Source organism: Hyaena hyaena, unplaced genomic scaffold (assembly GCF_003009895.1).
Source record: "Hyaena hyaena isolate Hyena2069 unplaced genomic scaffold, ASM300989v1 scaffold_89, whole genome shotgun sequence".
Classification (NCBI taxonomy): Eukaryota; Metazoa; Chordata; class Mammalia; order Carnivora; family Hyaenidae; genus Hyaena; species Hyaena hyaena.
Genome location: NW_024080719.1, coordinates 3,476,802 through 3,503,075, shown reverse-complemented (window position 1 = coordinate 3,503,075; position 26,274 = coordinate 3,476,802). Strand labels below are relative to the sequence as shown.

Sequence of the window (26,274 nt, the reverse complement as noted above, 5' to 3'; positions counted from 1 at the left end):
TTGAAAGAATTCATCACTACTAAACCAGCTCTACAAGAAATCCTGAGGGGGACTCTCTGAGGGAAATGCTGCAAGGAACACAAGGTACCAGAGACACCACCACAAGCATGAATCCTACAAAGAACACAATGACTCTAAACCCATATTTTTCAATAAGAACACTGAATGCAAATGGACTAAATGCTCCAATCAAAAGACATAGGGTAGTAGAATGGATAAAAAAACAAAATCCATCTATGTGCTGTCTACAAGAGACTCATTTTAGACCTGAGGACACCTTCAGATTGAAAGTAAGGGGATGGAGAAATATATATAATGCTACTAGAAATCAAAAGAAAGCTGGAGTAGCCATACTTGTATCAGACAAACTGGATGTTAAAAGTAAAGGCAGTAACAAGGGATGAAGACGGGCATTATATAATAATTACAGGGTCTATCCATCAGGAAGAGACAACAATTGTAAGTGTCTACACACCGAATACAGAAACACCCAAATACATAAATTAATTAACCACAAACAGAAACAATCTTATGGACAAGAATGTGCTAATAGCAGGGGACTTTAATACTCCACTTACAGCAATGGATAGATCAACTAGACAGAAAATCACTAAAGAAACAATGGACTTGAATGACACACTGGACCAGATGGATCTGACAGAGATATTTAGAACTCTACATCCTGAGGCCATGGAATTCACTTCTTCTCAAGTGCACATGTCACTTGATAGATAGATCAAGACAGATCACATACTGGGTCATAAAGCAGCCCTCAATAAATATAAAAGAATTGAGATCATACCATGCACACTCTCAGATCACAATGCTATGAAACTTGAAATCAATCACAGGACAAAGTCTGGAAAACCTCCAAAAACATGGAGGTTAAAGAACATCCTTCTAAAGAACGAATGGGCCAATCAGGCAATTAGAGAAGAAATTTAAAAATATATGGAAACAAATGAAAATGAAAATACAACAATTCAAACTCTATGGGATGCGGCAAAAGCAGTCCTAAGAGGAATGTACATTGCACTCCAGGCCTACTTCAAGAAATTTGAAAAAGTACAAGTACAAAATCTAACAGCTCACCTAAAGGAACTAGAAGGAGAGCAACAAGGGCACCCCAAACCCAGCAGGAGAAGAGAAATAATAAAAATCAGGGCAGAAATAAACAGTAGAGAATCTAAAAAAAAACAACCAGTTGAACAGATCAATGAAACCAAGAGTTGGTTTTTGGAAAAAATAAACAAAACTGACAAACCTCTAGCCAAGCTTCTCAAAAAGAAGCCAGAGCGCCCACATAGACAAAATCATGAATAAAAATGAACTTATTACAACCAACCCCTCAGAAATACAAGCAAATATCAGGGATACTATGAAAAATTATATGCGAACAAACTGGACAACTTAGAAGAAATGGACAAATTCCTAAACACACACTCGCTACCAAAATTCACATGGGAAGAGATAGAAAATCTGAACAGACCCATAACTAGTGAAGAAATTGAATCAGTTATCAAAAATCTCCCAAACAAATAAGAGCTCAGGGCCAGATGGCTTCCCTGGGGAATTTTACCAGACATTTAAAAGAGAATTAATACTCATTCTTCTCAAGCTATTCCAAAAAAACAGAAATCGAAGGAAAACTTCCAGTCTCATTCTATGAAGCCAGCATCACTTTGATTCCCAAGCCAGACAGAGACCCACCAAAAAAGAGAACTACAGGCCAATATCCCTGATGAATACAGATGCAAAAATCCTCAACAGGATACTTGCAAATCTAATGCAACAGCACATAAAAAGAATTATCCATTCCTAGGTTACAGGGCTGGTTCAATATTCGCAAATCAATCAATGTGATACATTACATCAACAAAAGAAAAGATAAAAACCATATGATCTTGTCAATAGATGCAGAAAAAGCATTTGACAAAATACACCATCCTTTCTTAATAAAGTCCCTCGAGAAAGTCGGGATAGAAGGAACTTACTTAAACATCATAAAAGCCATCTATGAGAAGTCCGCAGCTAACATCATCTTCAGTGGGGAAAACCTGAGAGCTTTACCCATGAAGTCAGGAACACTACAGGGATGTCCACTCTCACCACTGTTGTTTAACATAGTGCTGGAAGTCCTAGCATCAGCCATCAGACAACAAAAGTAAATTAAAGGCATCAGAATTGGCAAAGAAGAAGTCAAACTTACACTTTTCACAGACGACATGATACTCTACATAGAAAACCCAATAGACTCCACCAGAAGCCTACTAGAAGTGATCTATGAATTCAGCAAAGTTGCAAGGTACAAAATCAACGTACAGAAATCGGTTGCATTTTTATACACCAATAATGAAGCAACAGGAAGAGAAATCAAGAAACTGATCCCATTCACAATTGCCCAATAAACCATAAAATACCTAGGAATAAACCTAACCAAGGATACAAGAGATCTGTATGATGAAAACTATAGAAAACTTATAAAGGAAACTGAAGAAGACACAAAGAAATGGAAAAACATTCCATGCTCATGGATCGGAAGAATAAATATTATTAAAATGTCATTACTACCCAAAGCAATCTACACATTCAATGCAATCCTAATCAACATTGCACCAGCAATCTTCTCAAAGCTAGAAGAAACTATCCTAAAATTTGTATGGAACCACAAAAGACCCCAAATAGCCAAAGTAATATTGAAGAAGAAAACCAAAACGGGAGGCATCATTCTCCCAGACTTTAGCCTCTACTACAAAGCTGTCATCATCAAGATAGTATGGTACTGGCACAAAACAGACACACAGACCAATGGAATAAAACAGAGAACTCAGAACTGGACCCACAAATGTATGGCCAGTTAATCTTTGATAAAGCAGGAAAGAGTATCCAATGGGAAAAAGACAGCCTCTTTAACAGATGGTGCTGGGAGAACTGGACAGCAACATGCAGAATGAAACTAGATCATTTTCTCACACCATACACAAATAAAACCTCAAAATGGATGAAGGACCTGAATGCGAGACAGGAAACCATCAAAACCCTAGAGGAGAAAGCCGGAAACAACCTCCTTGACTTCAACCGCAGCAATGTCTTACTTGACAGATCCCCAAAGGCAAGGGAATCAAGAGCAAAAATGAACAATTCGGACCTCATCAAGATTAAAAGCTTCTGCACGGCAAAGGAAACAATCCATAAAACGAATAGGCAACTGACGGAATGGGAAAAGAGAGCTGCAAATGACATACCAGATAAAGTGCTAGTATCCAGTATCTATAAGGAACTCACCGAACTTCACACCCGAAAAACAAATAATCCAGTGAAGAAATGAGCAGAAGATATGAACAGACATTTCTCCAAAGAGGACATCCAGATGGCCAACAGACACATGAAATGATGCTCAGTGTCCCTAATCATCAGGGAAATACAAATCAAAACCACACTGAGATACCACCTCACGCCAGCCAGAGTGGCTAAAATGAACAAATCAGGAGACTCTAGATGCTGGTGCGAATATGGAGAAATGGGCACCCTCCTGCACTGTTGGTGAGAATGTAAACTGGTGCAGCCCCTCTGGAAAACATTGTGGAAATTCCTCAAAAAATTAACAATAGAACTCCTCTATGACCCAGCAATAGCACTGCTAGGAATTTATCCAAGGGATACAGGATTGCTGATGTATAGGTTCACATGTATCCCAATGTTCATAGCAGCATTCTCTACAATAGCCAAAACATGGAAAGAGCCTAAGTGTCCATCAACTGATGAATGGATCAAAAAGATGTGGTTTATCTATACAATGGAATACTACATGGCAATGAGAAAGAAGGAAATCTGGCCATGTGTAGCAAAATGGGCAGAACTTGAGGGTGTTATGCTGAGCGAAATAAGTCAGGCAGAGAAGGACAGATACCATATGTTTGCACATATAGGAGGATTAGGAGAAACTTAACAGAGGACCATGGGGGATAAGAAGGAGAAAAATAGTTGGGGAGAGGTAGGGAGGCAAAACATGAAAGACTCCTGAATGCTGAGAACAAACTGAGTGCTGATGGGGGTGGAGGAGAGGGGAAGGGGGATGATGGGCATGGAGGAAGGCACTCGGGATGAGCACTGAGTGTTATATGGAAACCAACTTGACAATAAACTATTTAAGAAAAAATAAAATAAAATTTATTGACATAAAAATAAAATAAAGACATGGTGCCTTGTCCTAAGTTTTTCATTTTACAAACCATATTTCAACCTTTGCTAAGACTCTGTGCAGGAACTAAAAATTCAGCATCCATGATTAAAACTAAAGTCACAAGTGACAACAAATTCTGTCAAAACACAGACTGAAGACAACCAGAGGAAAAAAAGTCATCCAGGAGGATGAAAAGATTACCATTATTTTTCCCGGAAATCTCTGGCAAGTCTGACTGGTACTGAGGTGCACTTCTTGATAAGTGATTTTCAGGTAGTTTCTTAGAGGTCTTCAGAGGACAGAGCTCTCGCTCCTTGAGCTCAGCTATGTTTTCTGAAGTTTTAATATCCGTTTCCTTAGGAAACATACATGTCTGTATTTCCTCCTTCATATGACATTCTGAAGAAGGATTATTGACAATTGTGTTTTTCAGTGTGTTTTCTTCTTTATTCAATAAGTTTTTGGGAAGGGTTAAATTCTTTTGCAGGTTGACATTTATGTCATTTGCATATTTGAGGTTTATCCAGTTCTCACCCATAACATCAGTGCACACGTCCTCTCTAGGGGCAGACAGTGGGCTGCCCAGGGCCGGAGTCTGTCTCTCCTCAGCAGTGGTGTTGGCACTGCTGGTGACAGGTGGGCTAGGCCTGTGTTTGCTGTAATAGACTGAGCACTTGTGCTTCTTCTGAGAATGACCGTAGGTACCGGGGCTCCTCCTTGCAGCGTTCTGGATCCTACTTTGTGGAGTGTTTACTGGAAGACAGCTCTTCCCTCTGCCTTTATCAGAGGGGCCATAGGTATCAAGGAAGTTCTTACAATTACTTCTGAATGGAAGAAGAAAAACGTTTAACATCAAGCAAAGTGGAATCAAACCCTACCCCTCTGTTTCCAAGGCCATGAGGAAGAAATGGCCATCAGTGCCATGTGTACTAAGGAGTTCTATCTTTCCTTCTTCCAAAGCTCCATGAGTTTAACAAACTAAGTCCTTATATGAAGTCCATTTTATTGTAAAAGGACTGTTACAGCCTCACACAATGACTTACAGAAAATTTTATGAATCCAAATCTGGACTCAGAATAATATTTATATTATCTTAAATGAAATCAGAACCCAGTAATATCAAAGGTGAGAATTCCTTCCCCCCAACACACACACACACACACACACACACACACACACACACACACACACACACAAATTCTTACTTGTGAGAATGGGAGCTAATTACATCCATTGAACTATTGTTTTGCTGTGAAGATGAGCTAGCATTTTGCCTCTGTCTTGTTTTCATGAATTCCATAAGAATGTACTGTGCTTGCTGGAAGGCTATTAAAATCACACCCAACAGGGACAAACTGAGGAAGAAAGCAATGAGGTTCATTAATGCAAGGTTCTGACTGGCATTAAAAAGACCAGCTCTCTTACAGAAGAGCAGCGGATGGCTGATGCACAATGTCTAAAGATGTGGTATTGAGATTCCCTAAGGTGTACAACATCATACTTTCTGATATTACTTTAAAGATTAAAAAAAAGTTTCTAAAAATGTGCATACTTGTACACCTGTCTGATATTCCAATTCTATTTTTAAAGGCACTTTCATGATAAAATCTAAAAGGGACATTCTAGTCTTCCAATCTCAAACTGCCACTGCACTGGGCCAATAGGAATAACAGCCGTGTCTTCCACTGGGACTGTAGTGAAAGCATATGGAGCACAATGGTCTGTGACACTTCCAGGTCCCATGAATCTCTTACAATTCATTTACTATCATCTTAAAGCTTATCAGTTACTCCTTTTCTACTTCTTGTGTGTCAGGGTTCACAAAGCAATATAAATTTCACTCAATTCAGATGCTTTGAATGTGCTATTTGACTATTCATATGCTTTTACACCCAAGCAATAGACATTTTCATGCAACTCGCCTGAAAGTGGGAGCATACCTGACAAAGAAGACGGTGAGCCTCCAGAATGACTCCTCCCAGCTGGGTCCCGGAACCACGTCTGCACACAGAGGCAACAGGTGATGAGGGAGGGTCACATTGAGAGTGAAGTGAAATTCTAGGTCTGCTGCAGTCACGAGAGTCAGCTCACGAATGACCCAGGAAGAGGTAAAGTCAGGAGTAAACCTGGTAACAAAAGATTCATCTTTATGAACTTTAATTCTTTTAATTCTAGGCACAAAACAAAATAATCACAATAGCAGCCAAATTTCTTACTTACTATAAATGTTTACATAAAAACAACTTAACATGTCTTACCAATGGAAAAAGACCCCCCCCCCCATTATTAAATGCACCACAAAACTTAAATGAGGTTAAATCTCAATGCTTACACAATGCTGATATCCCGGGATGTGTTTGGGGCCAGGGAAAATTCATGACAATCTAGCACTTCGAATCCATAACCTTGGCAATTATACCCATTAATTTTCAGAGATGTCACAGTTATAGGAAGTGGTCCAATATTCTCAACTTTAAAGTTCTTTGTAATAGATAAAATTTGCTTGCTGTCTTTCAGTTCTAGTGAGGATAGAAAGTGATATTTAGTATATATGAACTGCAAAATTTATTTAGCATAATTTATTGGATCAACATTTATTGAATCAATAAACCATGATGTATATTATTAAAATGTGAAAAAAAAGTTCAATATAAGCTCAAAGTACAGCTTCTATCTAATTTCTAGAACAGTTATAGATTTTCTTATACTACCAGGATACAATAAAAACATTCAACTAATCAAGATTTTTCTGAAGTTAAATAACCTTCCTTGGTACCAATAGTAATCAAAATCTCCCCTTTGTTCTTTTACTTATTAACAGTTAAGGTTAGGGGCGCCTGGGTGGTCAGTCAGTTAAATGTCTGACTCTTAAATTTGGCTCAGGTCATGATCTCACAGATTCATGAGATTAAGTCTCGCTGACAGTGTGGAGCCCACTTGGGATTCTCTCTCTCTCTCTCTCTCTCTCTCTCTCTCTCTCTCCCTCTCCGCTCCTCCCATGCTTGCACACATTCTCTGTCTCTCAAAATAAATAAACTTAAAAAGTGTTTTTTTTAAAAAAGGTTAGAAGTTTATTCTTTTCAGAAGTCAAATAGTTTGGATATCCCTAGCCACTATGCACACTTTGCTCCCAGGATCCTCACACTGAACAGGACTAGTTAAGAGCAAGTGTGTGTGCTTCTAGAAACACGACTCAAACACCCACTATATTCAGAGGAAGTAAGTCACTAAGTCCCTGCAAAAAAATGAAAGCACATTTTATATAGGGAGTTTAAAAAAGAAAGAATTACTAAACTTTTAAATTACTCCTGTAAATTTATAACCCACAATCTTTTCCATATAAGGACTAATATCTAGTTCTATAGTTTTTATAATACTCCTTAATTCTATCTTTCAAGATCAACTCTAAATTACTGAATGAATGAATGAAAAAATGAATTGTGATGAATGTTGAATGCAAATGGTTAATAAATCTCTTCAAACTCAATGCTCATTTAGCATAGTTTTCTTTAAAAAAATTCCAATGAGGCATGTAATAGTGCTACAAAATTATCCAATAGTTTTCACTAGTCAGGTTTCTCCACTGGAAGCACAGTGCTACTAAAATGCTTTCAGTGTGTTCCAGCAATTCAAAATAATAACAGGAAACAAGACAGAATTTACCAAAAACATTTAACATCTTTTGTTTGATTTTTGTTTTAGTTCCTGAGGAAGTTCTTGAAACTAATATAAATAATTTAGAAGCATTTAACTTAAATACAATCACAGTTTGGAAACATGGAACATTTAGGTAAATTTCTAAATCTTCTATGTCTATACAGTAGCCACCAGACATACATGGCTACTTTAAATTAAAATTAACCAAATTTAAAAACTTATTTTCACACTAGCTATAGTTTTAAGCACTCATTAACCACACAGGGCTAGTGTCTGCTGGGCTGGACAGCACACACATAGAGCATTTCCATTACTGCACAGAGTTCTAGCTAGTGGTGAGCAGATCTTTAGTCTTCTCTCCATTCAGCATTTTTGTGTGACTTTTTAATGATGATGTGGCTTCTTACTATTTATCTTAAGTATTTGACACTGTACTGATAATTCAGCAAATACACTTTTTATATATGTATTAAATTGGGTTAGATATCTAAGGCTATTTTTCTAAAGTAAAGGCCTATATATGCTCAAATGTTCGCCTGATTCAATTATCTGCATCAAAGCAATGAATTTACTATAAATTTTCAAAAGAATCTGCTTATAGAATCCTTTTGCTGTTGGCTTTAGCACCAAGCCTTCTCCACTCGAGTGTCACACACACGAACTCACGTCGCCGGCAATCCATCAGCGTGGACTCAGGCACCTTGAACCGGAGAGAACCTCCTGCACCGGGAAGCCTTCCGCCCACTTTCAGTAACTCTTTGGCTCCAAACCCTTCCACACCAATCATGTCGATAACAGTCAAGTTATTCCTATTGGGGCAGCACATACAAATACAAAGGAATGACAACACAGTCCAAGATACAGTGCATTTGGACTTAAAGAGTCCGCATTAGCAAGAACAGCTGTAAAGTTTTGAAAGGGAAAATCAATTTAAACAGTGTGGCATCTCCTGGAGTCAGAGGGTACTTCCGGGCAACGGAAGCTGCCAAAGGACTCGGAAGAGCCCAGGCAAGCTGACTACAGCAAATACGAGTGAATGCTCATGATCACTCTCCCACCTCAGCCTGAGAATGTAAAGCCATGTTTTTCTAATAATCAGCCACCAGGGTGGTGATCAGACCTGCAAGAGCAAAAGCAAAACAAAAACAAAAACAAAACCAAACTGAAACGATAAAAGTTGGGGCCTCCGAGAAATATTAACAAATTTAGACTAACTGATAAAAACTATTTGCAAGGTGAATTAAAGAGTTTCATAGTAATGGTAACTACGAGAGATTCTGCCTTAAGGATAATTCTAGAAATAAAATCCTACTGTTTCGTTCGAACCAAAGATTTATAATGTCACCCCACAAAATAACATAGATCTACTGAAGTTCTTAGTAGTCAAACAGAAATGCAGAATAGCTTCTGCCTTTTCATTAACTGAAATCATGACTCCTAGGACAAAAAAGTTAAATGGAATAGATGTTTAAAAGATGCAGATTGGAGTGAAAGCTCCAGTCATCATGAATGTAAATACTATAGAAGCTGAGAAAACATTCCTAATTATGCAAAATATACCAAGACCTTTATATCTTTATCTAAAGGATTAAGAATCTTTAACCATTAAAAAGCCTTTAAGTTATGTTAGATGACTGATACTATTTACAGAAAAATACTATCAATATAGAAACATCAAAAGTAAATTAACGACTACAAATAATTTAGACTTTCTTTTCGAGGCTGGGATAGTTAACCTGGGATGAGGTCAAGTGTAACTCTGCACTTCCCAGGACCTTAATTCTTCAACGGAGAATGAGTTTTAAATGAAAGACGCTGTCAACAAGGCACTAGGAGTTTAGTTAAACTGCTTAATAGAACAAACTCTTTTAAAAACTTGAGTACATTTTCTTTTTCAGAGCATTTACTTGCAGAAGAACAAACTCCTGTGATATGTTAAAGCAAGTCCAAAATAAGAAAGTCTTGGGGCACCTGGGTGGCTCAGTCAGTTAAGCCTCCAACTTCGGCTCAGGTCATGATCTCATGTTTGTGGGTTCGAGCCCCACATCGGGCTCTGTGCTGGCAGCTCAGAGCCTGGAGCCTGCTTCAGATTCTATATCTCCCTGTCTCTCTGCCTCTCCCCCTCTCATGCTCTGTCTCTCTCTGTCTCAAGAATAAATAAAACATTTAAAAAAAAAAAATCAAAATAAGAAAATCTTTGCCAGCTGATCTGATACTAGAAAAGCTCTACAAAGTAACTAAAATGACATTTATTGAAAATTAGTGTTAGACTTCTCACCAATGCAGAGAGCTTCAACATATATCTGTATTTACTGTAAATTTCTGAAAGAAGACTCTCAATAAAGACTACCTAAAGATGAAATACATTTAATAATGAAAAACATTTAGCTGTTTAAATGTAGCAACAACTGTCATTTAAAAGAAAGAAAAAGAAGGGGGGAAAAAAGGCAATGGGCTCAAGAGTCCTTAGTCCATTGTCCTTTGAGGCTACAGAGAATTCCAGAAGCAAGACAGCTATGAGAGTGATATAAATCCCAAAACTGTGAATGAAAACATACACAGCAGTGTTTCAATTATTTTTCTGAGCTAGGAACAGAGAAGTACGTGTGTGCGTGTGTCCGGCCCTCAATGACAGCAGCGGATGAGATGCTGAGCAAAATATCCTGCGGCTGTTAGAGAGAAGGACATACAGCTCCTATTTTAAAAGGTGGGAAATGGAGGCACAGGGTAAGTGTGAAGCCTCACATAGCCTCTCCCCTCCCTCCCATGCAACACAGCCCCATCCCTGAAGACCTGATCATGAGGTGAATGTCAACTCTTAGCTAAAGAGATTACATATTCTTGAGGCGCCTAGGTAGCTCAGTCAGTTAATCGCCCGACTTCGGCTCAGGTCATGACCTCACGGTTCGGGAGTTTGAGCCCCATTTTGGGCTCTGTGGTGACAGAGCCTGCTTCAGATTCTATGTCCCCCCCTCTCTCTCTGCCCCTCCCTTGCTTGTGCTCTGTCTCTCTCTCAAAAATAAATATTTATAAATAAAAAATAAATAGATATTATGTATTCCTGACAGAAAGGGACTTGGACAGACTAGTGACAGAGAAAGAAACAGGCTCCGTGACAGAGACACACCTACCGGATTAGTATGAGTGAGGTAACTTTTCCGTAGTCAGCTGGCGTGAAAACTACACCGACTCTTTTCATCTCCAGAGGCTGCAAATGTAAGTGGAGGATGCCAAACTTGGATTCCTCAGAAGGCATACCCTGTAGATGTCATAAATACAGTCAAATGATTCCTGTGAAGCAAGCTTCCGTCTTTATTATCTGCCTTTTAGGGTATAAACATGATTGCTCTTCTTTTAATGTCCAGATTGGACTACCCTAACCGACCTGCTGGACTTGTTCACTCTGAGAGTTCACAGTGATCAACAGTTCCCGAGGCACAGCTGAGAGAGCAGGCAGAGGCTGCAGGCAGCCTCGCAGGGACGCTGGAGAGGGGGATTTGCTTCCCAGCCCAGATGGGAGCTGCGGCCACAACGGCCGTCTCTGCCAAGATGCTCTGACTGCAAACCATCACTTAGAAAACACACCAAATAGCCTCTGCTTGAATGCTGTGGGCACCTGACCCGACACCCAGCCACTCACTGCTCCACAACCCTGTCTTTAATACCGAGCTTAGGTTTCTACAGAAACCATCTTTATTACAGTTAGTCTCTCTACTCACGGGAAAGAGCTGTATTTATTCACAAGCTCCTTTACTTTTCCCAAGATCTCTAACTTCCTCTGACTAAATTTTGTGTTCTAAATCTAGTATTCAAGGCCGAGTTCATCATTTTTCCTCTTTCCACTGTTTTTCTCCAGCTCCTTCTCACTAAAAACAATTTATTAATTTCTTAGTGCTATAATCATACAATCTGCACGGTAATATTTCTCTTTTCTGCAGTCTTGGTTTTTGTATTTGTTTTATCCTGCAATTGCTGCTAGTATCTTCCCATGCTGAGAGAAGAAACAGTGATGGTATTTGATTCATTTTCATCAGAAATATAAACTTCATGAAGGGAGGGCCCTCACTTTACATATTATCTCATATGAGTATTGAAAAAAAACTGCTGATGTTTAGTATTAAAACTGTAATAATAACAACATGGGGGGCCTGGGTGGCTCAGTCGGTTAAGCACCCGACTCTTGATCTTGGCTCAGTTCGTAGGATCGAGCCCCACAAAAGGCTCCATACTGACAGTGTAGCGTCTGCTTGGGGCTCTCTCTCTCTCAAAATAAATACATAAACTTCTTTTAAAACCTTTAATAACAGCTGTATCACTTATTAAATAGTTCTTATATGCCAGGCACTGGAATATAATAAGTCTATAAAGTGCTGAGCATTCCATAAACTTTACTGAATCTTCAAACATTATTATAAGTGAGAGAGAGGAGGCTGTACAGAGGGTAAGTAATCTACCTGGGGTCACACAGATAGCACATGTTAAGAGCCTAGACTAAAAACCTTGTCTAATTTCCCCTGCTCTTAACTGAAAGAACCGTATTTCTAAAAGCAAACCAACATCATAAATACGGGTGCCATTCTTTACATAACAAAGAGCTCTAAGAAGAATTTTGAATTAAACTTTTAAGTGTCTCAAAGGCACGGATACTCTTTTTTGTCAGTGTAACAAGTTCACAATAGTAATGGTGTCTCTTATCAAAAAAGGTATAATATTCTTGGGGGAAACCTTTGATCACACATGAAAAACTTTTTCCAACCGAGCTGCAGCATTTGTTCAAATCTGAACAGAACATTTGTATGTAAAAGAAAGTTGGAATTATTTTGGGAATTCCAAATTATATATGATTCAACACCAGTGGGCAAAAGATCTTTTAGTCTTCTGGACTACCTTATGTCTAAAAGCCCTGGGAGCCTGCTCAGTGGAAAGGAGAACCAGAGGGAATGCACAGGGCAGGCTTGCTAACAAAACCAAGACCACGCTGCTGCCTAAACCACTCACAAAGAGAAAGGGACATTTGCTGTATATGTTTCCTATTGTAAGTCTCTGTTCAAAATCCATCTAAAACTTGCTTTGATGAGTTTTAACTCTTACTTGGAGGTTATTTGATTTCCCTCTTTCTGCTATTCAAGTTAATCTGGAGCCTATAGTCCATCTTTGGAGGGATAAGTGCGGAGAAAGAAGAAAATACCCAAGGCATTTCTCTGTGTGTGTGTGTGTGTGTGTGTGTGTGTGTGTGTGTGTTAGAAATACAGTTGTAGGTCTATGTGGGCTGATATGTGTGGCTGTATTTTTTTTAACAGATGCTCCGTGTCTGACTTGATCTCACACATTGGATACGTGTAAGGAAAACTCTCAGCTCCACACAAAGAGCCACAGAACTACTGAGTGGAAACTAAGAAACAAGGCTGCCAAGTCTCAGAACAGCATCCTCTCCACGTGACATGTTTACTCCCTTTCCTATTTGTGCAAGATTTCATGCGTGTCCAGAGGCTTAAGAATTTCAGACAAGTCTTTTTTTTTTTTTTACAGATGAGATGAATATCACAGACACTGGGTGACTTGTGAAAAACATGAAGCCAGTTTATCAGGAGAAGATTTTTTTAGGTGTATCTTTACCTTATTTTGCCTTAAAAAAACATCTGATGGGAAATCTAAACGAGAACTGTAAATTCCAGGGTCTCAAGGTTTATGGTTTTCTACATAGCCCTGATTCAATTGTTATTTCTTCACTCACATGAATCTAAACTGTCAAATTAAAATGACTTACAGGCTACCTTGAACCATGGGCTCTAGCTGAATTCGTTAATTGGAAAAATCTGCTACGTACACTTAATGCCTAGAAGTAAGAGAGTCATATATATTATGTAAAGACACTTGAAACATAACTCAGTGCAGCCATTTGCTATGTGTATGGTTTGTCAGCATTCTTTTTCTATTTAAAGAGGACATCCTACCCGGTAAGGGCAAGCTTTGGTGAGCTGGAATTCACCAGTTGTGAAATTAATCATCTGCATATCGGTGCCAAACCTATAAAGGAAAAAAAATGTTTGAAATAACATTCAGACTGCCAGGAGAGAAAGAACAGTGCATGTGTGCACATATACAGATTACGTGAGCATGTGTATTTGCATATACAGTTCATCCCATCCTGTCACCCCTGCATCCCAGCCCCCGCCCTGTTCTTGGCATACGGAAGTGCTCAATAAATACTGCTGAATAAATGACTTTGGCAGCACAGAATGTAAAGAAGCACATGGTGACAATAGCTCTAAATATAAAGCAATTTTTTTCCCCTCCAATCAATTCATATGGAACTTGATAGGAAGAGACTCTCAACCAAGGACAATTTTATCTCCTGGTGGCACATGGCAATGTCTGGAGACATTTCTGCCTACCACAGGTGGGAAGGTCCTACTGGCACCTATTGGTTAGACGCTGCAAACCACCCTCTGAAACACACAACAGGCCCTCCTCCCCCAAAAAGAAAATCACCTGTTCCAAAATATCAATAGTGCTGAAGCCCAGAAACCCTGGGATAAGGGCAGATTCTACTAAGCCAAAGAGGGAAACATTCTAAGTGAAACTGTGACTACTTTGTGAAAATAAGATATAACAGACAGGGACTAAAAAAAACTGTCATCTTTTCTTTTTTTAACACGAGATTAAAATGCACTAAAACACTAAACTCATTTCTCATGTTGCCCAGAGATCACTGTGACTTAGATTCTGAATGTGAGGAGTACACGTGGGAAACAATCACAACTGTAAAGACTCCCTGACCGAAGAAAGCCATGTTCTGCTGCAAGCTAGCCTTGACACAGCAATGCTGAAGATACCACGTAACAAAGAGAAGTGGCAGTATCTATCAGGTTGTACGTCCCAAGGAGCTGGGTGTGCGGGGACTGGGGCCAGTGCTGTGTACACCCACATACAGGTTCGGGGTGAAAGATGTGAAGACTCTGAATACTTCTGAGTCTTAACAGTATTTCCCAAACGCCATCAGAAACTCTTCACCAACTGGGGGCTTTACCATTTGTGTAGCAGGCGCACCACAGCCTCGGGCGTAGGATACAAGGAGAGAGGCAGGAGCTGCAAGGAGATCGGCCAAGAGGAAGGGTTCTTCACCATAAAGTACTTCACCTAGATACCAGGAAAGGAAAATCAAAACCCTGAGGAAGACATGGCGTCACCCCTGAGATAATCCCGCCAAAAATTCATAACCTGAATCTAATCATGGGAACCTTCATGCAAATCAAATCAAGGGACATTTTAGAAAATAAATGGCCTGCTTGCTTCAACAACATCTCTGCTCTGAGAGGCAAGAGAAGGCTGAGGAAGATTAAAGGTGATGATCAAGATCATGCAATGCATGCTCCTGAGCTGGGGAAAAAAAACCTGCCATAAAGTATGTGAGTGGGATGAGTGGAAAATTCTGAATACAAACTGCAATCAGGTAACATTATTATGATTAATATCACACCTAATTTTAATAATTACACTTCAGTATGTGAGAAAATGCTCCTGCTCTTAGGAAATTCACAATGAAATAGAAGTAACGGGAGACCATAGAATCTGACACTATGAAATGGCTTATAAAAATGTGTCTGGTGTGGAGCTCCTGGGTGGCTCAGCTGGGTGGTCAGCTGGTTAAGCGTCTGACTTGGGCTCAGGTCATGATCTCACAGTTCATCGGTTCAAGCCCCATGTCAGACGCTGTGCTAACAGCCTGGATCCTGGAGCCTGCTTCAGATTCTGTGTCACCCTCTCTCTCTCTGCCCCTCCTCTGTTCATGTTCTTTCTCTCTCAAAAATAAAATAAAAACTAAATATAAAATGTGTGTGGTGTGTGTGTGCAAAGAGAGAGAAAAGGAATGATAAAGCATATGTGGCAAACATGAAAAACCGAATCTTTGTGAAAGGTGTCTGGGAGTCCTTAGTCCTATTTCTAAAACTTTTAAGTTGAAATTATTTCAAAATAAAAGAAAATTAATGTTTATTTTTGAGAGAGAGAGAGTATGTGTGTGTGTGTGCGTGAGCAGGGAATGGGCAGAGAGAGAAGGAGAGAGAGAAAATCCCAAGCAGGCTCCAGGCAATCAGCACAAAGCCCACTGTGGGGCTCGAACCCACAAACAGTGAGATCATGACCTAAGCCGAAGTCTCACACTCAACTGACTCAGCCACCCAGGTGCCCCACAAAATAAGAATATTTTAAAAACAGTCTTTGGATGGCACCCTTAAGAAACGCAGTGAGCGCCTCACGAAGTGTAATCTTCAACTGGACCACATGTGATGCAGCTCTTTGGCAACAAACTTGACACAAACATGGAAGTCTACTGGTGTAGCTTCCATGCCTTTGCTTTGCTCCTGCCTTCCCCGCTCATCGAGGGAAGCACACACAAGGGAGGAAGTCAGCACAGGGAGGACAGAGAGTCACAGACAGAGCCCCGGCCCTTGATGGCATCACACTGCTGCTTCATCAGCTTTGGACTTCTCTCCTTTGAGTTCCTCACTATAAAATAGGCTAACTCCTATGTAAGCTGTGGTAGTCAGGATTCTTGCTGTGGTGGGGCTCCTGGCTGGCTCAGTCGGTAGAGCACTGGGACTCTTAATCTCAGGGCTGTAAGTTTGAGCCCCATGTTGGGTGTAGAGATTACTTTAAAAAAATTAAAAAAAAAACAAAAACTGGGGTGCCTGGATGGCCCATTGGTTGAGCCTCCAACTCTTGCTTTCAGCTGAGTGTGGAACCTGCTTAAAGTCTCTCTCCCTACCCCTCTCTCTCCCACTGCCCCTCTCCCCCACTCTCACTTTCTCTCTAAACAATAAAAAAAATAAAATAAATTTTAAAAAAATTTTAAAAAAGATTTTCTCTGACATTCATAGTTGAACCTTTCTTGACAGATTTTGAATTGAAAAGAAACTTCAGGAAATGTATTTCTTTCATGCACTTTCAGTCTGTTTCGAGTTTACTCCTTATATTGTTTCTTCTGACACCTCCCTGGTAAGTGCACTGAATGGTATCTGTGTGTCACTTAAAATGAATTTAAATTAACTCTGGTTCTGAAACAGTATCCTCAAGGTAGAAAGACTCTGATAAGTTAAAAACCCAAGAGCAGGGGAGGGGCAGGGGGCGGTAAACTGACATCGAGGCACACAATCCTCACCACACTACTCCTCAGGGCAGTTGCGCTGAAGTTTACCACAAGGCCGGGTTCTGTGGTCAAACGAGGCAGATAAGAAACAAAGGATTCTGACTCCTTGGATTTCTTCAAGCGACCAAATCGAGTCATGCCTAAAACAGTCCTCCTGTGTAATTCACAAAGAAAGAAATTTTTCTGAAAAATAATTTTGACATTATCAACAAAGGAAATCACTAATTATCACTCCCAATAAAAGGAACAAGAGCTCTGGGAAAAAAAGAAAAGACTTATTCTGGGTATTCTGGGTCTGGGGAAGAGAAAGTACAAATGATCTTGGAGCACGTGGTTTTACTAGAAAACAAGGAAGTGCTCAAAGAATGAGGTGAACGTCTAAGGGACCCATGAGCTAGCCTGAAAGGTCTCCTACCAGCCAAATTTGGGACAATTTAACATCAAAAAATAATACTGATGGTATATTGTGGTAATGAACAAAGAATTCACAGTGATGCTCAAAAAGAATGCAGAATGAACAGAATAATCAGAAACATCACTCTTTTGCAGCCATCAATCTAACGACGGATCCAGGCAAGGATTATCAATGGTTGGGGTGAAATGTTCTTAGGGAACGGGAAATTTACGTGATCTCAAATTATCATAGCACATATTACTTATTAATTTTTCATAATTACATATTAAAGGAAAAATTCATCTACAATGGAGAGAGAGCTGTCAGATGCACAATTCAACTCAGCAACACCAACAATGGGACAAACTGACATACATCCCTTCTGAGGTGATGCAATGATAAGAACACAATATCAACCAAGTAATCAGCACTGTTCCCAAAAACGTTTGACATGAATGTAAACCCAAGGAAGCAATCCAAAAATCCCACAGTGCTGAAGGTTCTGTAAGACAACTGGGTAGGACTCTAAAAGGTCAACATTATGGGAGATGAAGAAAGATGGGATACAAGTCTAAAGGAAATGAAGAAAATGTGACAACCAAACGCAATGCATGATCCCTGAACAGATCCTGGATTTAAAAAAAAAGGAAAAAGAAAAAGACATCCATAATGGATATTAGTGAGTCAAACAGAGAAATTTGAATACAGACTGTATATTATATACTGTGTCAATGTTAAATTTGTTGGGTATGGAATGGTAGTGTAGTTCTACATAGGAGTATATTCTCCTTGGGAAATAAATGATTTCTTAATAAAGTACTGAGGGTTGAGGTATAATATCTACAGCTTACTATGCAATGACTCAGCACAAAGAAAATGCGTGTGTACAAAGGTATAGTGGTTGAGAAAGAAATAATGCACAAGTGGCAAAATGTGAACAAGTAGTTGAAAACAGATGAGGAACATTTGAGTTTTCACTGCACTCCAGTTTCACCTTTTCTGAGGTTGGACATGTGTCAAAATAAGAGGCTGAAGAGAAATACCAATTATGAAAAACTCAGTCCTGCAACTTCACTTCAAGTGTCTCCCCAGGGCCACGTAAAAGAGACAAGGAAGGTGAGGACATACTTGCAGCCGTCACCATTTTTAAACTTCTTCCATCTTTCATACAATTTATTGGCAAGCTCCGAATCCATATCCCAGGTAGACCGATCCAGAGAAAGACTCCCTTCCCAATTAGGATTTTCTAAAAGTTAGATCAGATTCAACATTTAGATTTATAGAAAATGCAACTCAATTAGTAAAGAATGCCAAGGGCTGCCAAACTTCTCAAACTGATTGGACTGTCAAATGCATAAACACCCCCCTCTTCCTCTGACTTTCCTAGGATCCCTCTAACTCAATGGCAAATGATGCATCAAATCAAACAAACATGTATAAAACAAAACCAAATCGAATCATGTAAAGGTAAGAACATAAAAGACACATGGCTCATGAATATAGCCTGAAACGAGTTAAAATTATACTTGGAACATTTTTAACAGCTGTCCATCTCACAGGTTAAACTGCTTCCCTGTAAGCGCTGGTCATCATCTAAGGCTTACAGTGACTATGATCAGTGCTGAGGGACAAACAGTCCTCCCGAGGAGGGCACAGACCAGGCCTGGAGAAGGTGCGTGCACGTATTTACAAAGTGTTCACTGCGCCCTCTCTACTTATCTGTTCTGTCCTATCTATGCTAAAGAGTGTACCAGGATGAGAACACGGGCTTCTCCTCAAAGAAATCTCTATACGTCAACAGTCTCCTTACATTAAATACTTTAATAAATCAAATATGTAGGGCAAGGGCTAGAAAAAGCTTCTATATCAACACCATAGCAACTGATCTCACGTAACAGCAAGCACCCCCTGGAAGATGTTTATGCTCCTATAACCCAAGTCTTCGAACACAATTCCAAGTTATTTACTAACTTGTAGTCAGAATCTTCCAACTTTTCCTGGACACAAGGTTGCTGTGACCATCAAATGATGTGTTTGGGGAAAAAAACCCTAACAAAAGTTCAAGCTACTTAAGGGGACATTATTTATACAAGTACCTCGGGTGTTTTGGAGGAGTCTTAAGAATTTCAAGTCATTCTGTGAATGATCATGCTCTTTAAAAATAAAATATGATACAATTATGTTTACAGGACTAATTACTGCATCTACAAACGCTATTTTTCCTATTTCCCACCCAACCCCAAACTAGAGTTCTACAGAAAGCCTAAGGGCAAAATACTTACCTGTTTTTGATTTTCCCATGAAATAATGCATGCCACAATGTGCTATCACTTCAAAACCCAGACTCCCTTCCTAGATTGAAAAGTAATATATGAATAACTTAAAACACAACACTAAGCATAAAAATCCTAATGCACTCAAATGCGAAGCAGACATTGGCCTCCACCTCAGTGAATTTCTCTTTAACCAGAAGCCAAGCAGTGAGAAAGTGAATTCCTGGCTTCCCTTCTCCCTGAACGAGCCCTGAACGGTCTCTCACAGGAAGGATCACAGCAGTAGATTCTGCACAATCATTGATGCCCACAGTGATGATCCATGGGCCCCAAAGACACGAAGCTGCCTCCTGAGTTAGAGGTTAATCTCAGGAGGTCCTGATAGGTTTAAAGCAAAACAAAACAAAACAAAACAAAACAAAACAGAATCGGAATCCTCTGAAAAACAGCATAGCAATCTCTAGTAACTCCTAAACCACCCAGGACATTTAAATTGATGTTCCGCTTCCTACGGGTTGGGAAAGCACAGACTTGCTACTTCCACATATACATGAAACCTGCCTGTTCCCTCCCACAGGGCGCTCTGCTTGATACCGTCTCTTGATCAGAAGAAGGAAATTTATAAGAAATCTCCCCTGCTCAAAATACGGATGAATGGAATTAACCTTACATGTTGTGTAGTTTGATTTTAGAGGTCCTACCTGTAAGCCTATAGCTAAGCAGGAGGCATTTCTATCTAACGAAACACCAAGGCTAATAAGTGAGAAAAATCATAAAGATGGTTGCATGAATGTCTCATAGTGAAAAATTAGAACCCAGCGTTATACAGAATAGCTTGGATCAAAAAGAAGCAATAACAGTAACCAAATGGAAATAAATAAACATTAAGAAAAAAAATGAGACATGTTTAAGATAAGATCTAAATTGAATATGGTTTACCCAGGTTTTAGAAAGCATTTTAAGTGTGAACCCTTCCAGGCTTTAGATTTAGTCCCCGGAGGAAATGAAAGAACTGCAAGCAACCAAGCCTCACTTACCAGAGGTCTAACTACAGCACTGAACCATCTAGTTTATTTGAATTCATTGCAAGGATGCACTAAAAGCTCAACTGTGCTTTCTACAGCAAGCACATATTCCTTGTGCTACAAATTTTGGTAATAAATGAAAGTGTGATTAATCTACCTGTAATACCTTACTTTGTTCAAGAACCTCAAATTACTTTATGAAAAATGGAAACTCTTTCCAAACAAAGAGTTCCATATCTAAACAAATGACCATCTAAGATTGGCCTGGTAATATCTGCTATATTTCTGAGATAGCCTTAAAGAACATGAACTTAACTCTGCCAATAAAACCCAAGCACCATAAGATAAGTTAATAAAAATATACAGTTATCATTATGAAAATTAGAACACATAGTGTTGTAAACAATACCTTGGTTGGTGCTGAGTAAATCTGTAGAGGTATTGCAAGAACAGCACCTATGTTTGTAGTCAAAAATACATTGGTGAATAGATTTATGGCAATGTCTTTAACAGCAAGTTTCAAAGAAAATATATTCCAACAGCCTGGAGGTAGAAATAAAGGGCCAGTGAAATTCAGAATCTAAAAAGAAAAAAAGCAAGAGAAATTACTTTTCTTAACACTAATTACGATTAAAACCATTACGATACTAAAGTTCTTCTGTACTTTCAAAAATAGAATTTACTCAACTGTTTCTAGCTCAAAGATTAAACTATTTTCATGATAGGTTTTAAATGTCTCTTATGCTACTGGTTTAATTTCACAAAAGTAATCTTGTACTTTTCATGGGCAAAATTTTGAGAAAGTCTATTTTGTCACTAATCAGGCTTTTTTAAAATAAATACAATCTTTTTAGCACAAACTGTACATTGTAACATTTCTGAATAACAGTAAGAGCAAATATCCTTTAAGAATATACCTTGGTCCCTCTGTGTTCCTGAACGATAGTTTAAAAAAACAGATTTTACAAGTAATTCTGAAAACATTAAAAGAAAAATAACTTGCTTTAAAAATCAGAAGAAAAAGTTAAATTTTACAAATATTAATTTCATGGCATCTGACCTTAAATAAAGCTTTACATAGGCTAAAACTTGGATAAAAATGCCATATGTACCTTTAAAATGTGCTTGGTCTCCTTGGAAACAAACACATCATTTAATACAACACTACGGTCAAAATGGTTGAGGTACCACATTGACCAAACTCCTGAAGTGTTCTCGTGAGTCTCTATGTGAAACTGGGTTGCAGAGGAGTCCATTCTAAAATACCTGTGAACACAGGACATGCATGCGGTCAGCCCTCAGTGGGAAACAACCACCGGCACTCAGCGCGCCTCCAAGTTGTGCCGGAAGAGGAGCAGCATAAGACGCCAGGGCACGAACGTTAGCACTAGGAGCAAGCTGCGAGACTGCCTTCTTACCCTCCGTGCCCACAAGCGGAGCGTCTCAAGGCCAGAGGCTAAGTGACCCGGCCGGGACGACGACAGCTCACACAGGCCGCCAGGACAAAACCAGCACCCAAACCCACCTCCTCTTCCTTTCCCACACCCGCTACCCGGCCCCAACCCCATTCCACAGACGGAATCCTTGGAATCGCTGTTTCCTCTCTCCCATTCTGCCATCAGCCCTTCCACCGCTTGTCAGCAGTGTTAATATAGCAAGGCAAGTCCAGACAGAGAATCGTACACGTCGTATCAGTTATATTTTTAATTACTTCTAGATGAAAAACACTTAAACACCCATGATTTAAAGGAAAAATGGAATCACCCTACCCTTGAACTACAGGAGAAGAGAGACAAGCTTTTAGTGTTGGAGTGTTTTTTATTTTCTTCACATCTTCTTTAATTCCACTGTCACATGATGTAGCTGTTTCGAGAGACAAAGAAATAAATGTGAAGCATCTTTTCTTTCATTGCGCCGGAACAAAACCAAGATATATGTTTTATTTATAACACTTTTCAGTCTCCATTAAAATAGCACATCAGAAATCAATGATAAAATGGTTTCTCAAACACTCCTATCTTTTTCCTCTGCTGGCTGGTTGCCAATTTTCTAGAACTTGGTGTCTACCGCCCCCACTTACCCACCCCTTTTATAAACCAACCTCTCATTTCTTCCTTTGGGAGAACGAGAAAAAGACAGTCAATGCTTTATGGCTTCTCTTTACAAAGATCTGCGTTCACCATAAATAAGAGAAAACTCTTTAGAAGGTCCGCCAGAGAGGACAAAAGTAAAAAAATGATACTCAGCCAACGAGGGGGGGGCACGAGGGGGGGGTGAAGAGGAGCATGCGGGGGCATGAGCAAGAAAGGAAGACAACTGAAAGAGCAAAGGAGTTTCACAGGGTGAGTGGAAATGCGTTTCAAACCCCTGGGGATTATCAAAACAACACTTTTAAGCTTTCCCTGAACTAGGTCCTAATATTAAGGCACTGGTATTAAATTCTTAACTCTAATACTAATACTCAAGTCTTTTGTTTTTTTAAGCTACATATATGGCCTCCCCTCAAAAATTCAAACACTAACAAAACATGTGAAAATAAAGTCTACCCGAGTCCCCAGTTATCTTGGAGGAAACAACTGCTAGCAAATTCCTGAGCATCGGTCCAGTGTTCTGTGACACGAAGTACATAGACACCCTTTAAAGGACACCAAGTGTACGCACACTGTCTGCATTACAAGTCCACCTACGCCTAATAGCTGCTGAGCACACCCTCCTGTAAATGGGCTACAATTGAACACGCGCCCTGTCTATGGAAGGATGGTGTCACAACAGTGCACATGTCTGTAGAATCAAGGAGCATATATGTGCATTTTAAATTTTCATACATTGTCAGTTTTCCCTCCAAAAAAGCCTGCATTGGTTAATACTCTTGTCAAAAAAAAAAAAAAAAGTGTTTTTTTTCCTAATCATTACCAACATAGAATATTAACACTTTTAACATTTTTATTGATGTAAGTAGTAAACTATATCTCACTTGTCGCTTTAGTTAGCATTTCTTGAAACATAAGTGAGGCAGGGTGCCTGGTTGGTGCAGTCGGTGAAGCATCTGACTCTTGATCTTGGCTCAGGTCATCTCACAGTTCATGAATTCCAGACCCACATTGGGTTCTGCACTGGTGGGAGGAGGCCGCTTGGGATTGTCTCTCCTTCTCTCTGCTCCTCCCCTGCTTGTGTTCTCTCTCTCTCTCTCTGTCTCTCTCTCAGGATTGTCTCTCCTTCTCTCTGCTCCTCCCGTGCTTGTGTTTCTCTCTCTCTCTATTTCTCTTTCTCTCTCTCAAATAAACAAACTTAAAAAAAAAATTAAAAAGGGGCACCTGGGTGGCTGAGTCAGTTAAGCATCTGACTTAGGCTCAGGTCATGATCCCTACTTGGGATCCTCTCTCCCTCTCTCCCTGCCCATCCCCTGCTTGTGTTCTTTCTCTTTCAAAAATAAATTAGCATTAAAGAAATTCTTTTAAAGAAATATAAAGGAGGCAGAGCATGTTTTCATGTTTAAAACAATTTGCATTTCTTTACAGAACTCTTTTTAACTGTAAATAAGAACCTAAGCTAGGACTGTGTTTACACTCACTCGATCTGCCTTGCAGTCTGCACAGATACACAACCCGGGCAGCACACCTTTGTCTCTGTGGAAGCAGCACCTATACCAACACGTTTACATCCTGGTCTTTCAAATCACCAAATGAGTTAAGCTTTAAATGCAAACCCACCCCCATGTGTGGCAGAATAATAGTGGTGTCAATGATCTTTTTTTTCCACCATTCTATCTCTGAGAACTATTAAGGCTGCAGTATTATAATCGAGCCCATTCGCTTTCTGAAAACCTTGTGAAGCCTAAGTCATTTCACAGAAAAGAACTGTCGTCATAACCAGATCACAAAAATAAAAAGACAACCTCCAATATTTTTAACATCTGTACCTTTGCAAGTGAAAGAGGCAATTTTTGTAAAGTTGGTTGTAGAAGTAGGTAGGAGTACTGGTTCAAACTGCAAAGACAGAGCATCTCTCTGTGAAAAATGATGTACGTCCTACAAAAAAAAAAAAATAAAATCCACATGACTACTCTCAGCTGGGTGAGTATCCAATTCGAATCAACTCTTAAAAGAACTAAGTCGTTTAGGCTGGCATAAAGCAACAGCTCAGCGTTATGTATCTAGGACAGTAGAAAGGGGGTGTTGACAACCTTCATCCTAATGTGGGTGCAAGCAAGGGAAAATAGGTATAAATTAAAGCAAAAGAGAAATGAGACAACTGTTTCTGTATCTGTTGCTGAAAATTCCTCATGTTCTGCAATTAAACATACACTCATAAGTTTAAAATTTTACTTTATGTAGTTTACAATTACCTGTATCCAAATAAGGCTGTTTCCTGAATGTAATATATACATATTTACTGCCGAATCACCTGTCCAGAAGAATCAGAACAATGAGATTAAAACAAAGAGTCATCTCATTTTGATGCCTTAATATAGTAGCTATAGTTTTTCGTTTCTGTGAAGAACGTGACTCGTTTTTCAACAGTACCATCGAAATTGTATTTCTGTTGGGTATTCTTGTTTAAGTCACAAGAAAAAAAAACCTATACAAAAAGACTGTCTTACCAACATGGGCCCTCTAAAGGATAATGAGCTACCAGTGAAGATATTCTGAGTTAGGGTCATACTATTACTCCTCTGGATGAAACTAACCAACTGGACAGCTCTGAATAAAGCAATGTTCTCCTGTTGATTAGACAGCTCCTCATTTCCTTATTTAGATGTTTGTATTTGAAGAAAAACAAAACCCTGGAATCTCAAAACATAACCTTCCTTTCAACCTTCACTCACAGAAGTGCTCCCCATGGGACAGGGGTCTTCTCTACATTGATGTCTACCTGGCCATTCTGAGAATCACCAGAAAGCAGGAAGCCAAGAACAGGACAGCTCTCCTGCTGAAGACCTGTCACTACTACAGCCAATTCTAAGGACTGGAAAGTAGATGACGTTGGACCATAAAATTATACTTTGGAACCAGTTTTTTCTCTGGATGTGTATATGGAAGGTGTTTATATGTATGTATGTGGTGCGTATGTAAGTATGTGTACATATATATACACACACATACATATATACATGTACATACATATATACCAGAACAGTCCTGCTAACCAATGGATAACAGTAAACTCTACATTATCAATGTCAAAAATCACCTAATTTGTGTTGCCTACAAAAGTGCTCAGAAGTTGAAACTGATGAACTAGGTAATTTCTGGTACAGAGGACACACATTTTCAAAGACAAACTTCATGAAAATGAACACTACCATTCACACCATGCTAAGTTGTCTGGCATCAGGGAACAACTGGCACCCAGTCCACTATTAAACATACGGAACAGCACAAGTTCTTTCACCGAGCTTCTGCAGATCAGTAACACTGGAACAAGAGACACGACTTCACAAATACTTTGTGGACATTTATATTAGATTGGTGTGTTCATTTAACTTGTTTCCTATCTCAGAACGCCAAAACAAAACCATCCCAAGGAAACTCAAAAATGGTTTGCAGTTGTCACTTAATTTGCTCCAAGATAACACAGCCCTATTAGGAGTTGCA

General features: G+C 39.4%; 1 protein-coding gene across 2 annotated transcripts in view; it reads right to left on the bottom strand.

Annotated features, from left to right (window-relative positions):
- Positions 1-26,274, bottom strand: part of TMEM131L (transmembrane 131 like) — a 172,334-nt gene that overhangs the window by 40,009 nt on the left and 106,051 nt on the right. For both annotated transcript variants that reach the window (XM_039234344.1, XM_039234345.1), the window contains exons 10-25: positions 25,026-25,084; positions 24,600-24,708; positions 22,450-22,543; positions 21,793-21,946; positions 21,090-21,260; positions 19,665-19,734; positions 18,511-18,628; positions 17,001-17,142; positions 14,871-14,980; positions 13,795-13,867; positions 10,972-11,099; positions 8,507-8,649; positions 6,516-6,702; positions 6,124-6,309; positions 5,389-5,538; positions 4,385-5,007 (exon numbers count right to left, since the gene is read on the bottom strand). In XM_039234344.1, the coding sequence (XP_039090275.1) occupies positions 4,385-5,007; positions 5,389-5,538; positions 6,124-6,309; positions 6,516-6,702; positions 8,507-8,649; positions 10,972-11,099; positions 13,795-13,867; positions 14,871-14,980; positions 17,001-17,142; positions 18,511-18,628; positions 19,665-19,734; positions 21,090-21,260; positions 21,793-21,946; positions 22,450-22,543; positions 24,600-24,708; positions 25,026-25,084 (2,517 nt within the window). The remainder of the gene's footprint in view (positions 1-4,384; positions 5,008-5,388; positions 5,539-6,123; positions 6,310-6,515; positions 6,703-8,506; positions 8,650-10,971; positions 11,100-13,794; positions 13,868-14,870; positions 14,981-17,000; positions 17,143-18,510; positions 18,629-19,664; positions 19,735-21,089; positions 21,261-21,792; positions 21,947-22,449; positions 22,544-24,599; positions 24,709-25,025; positions 25,085-26,274) is intronic.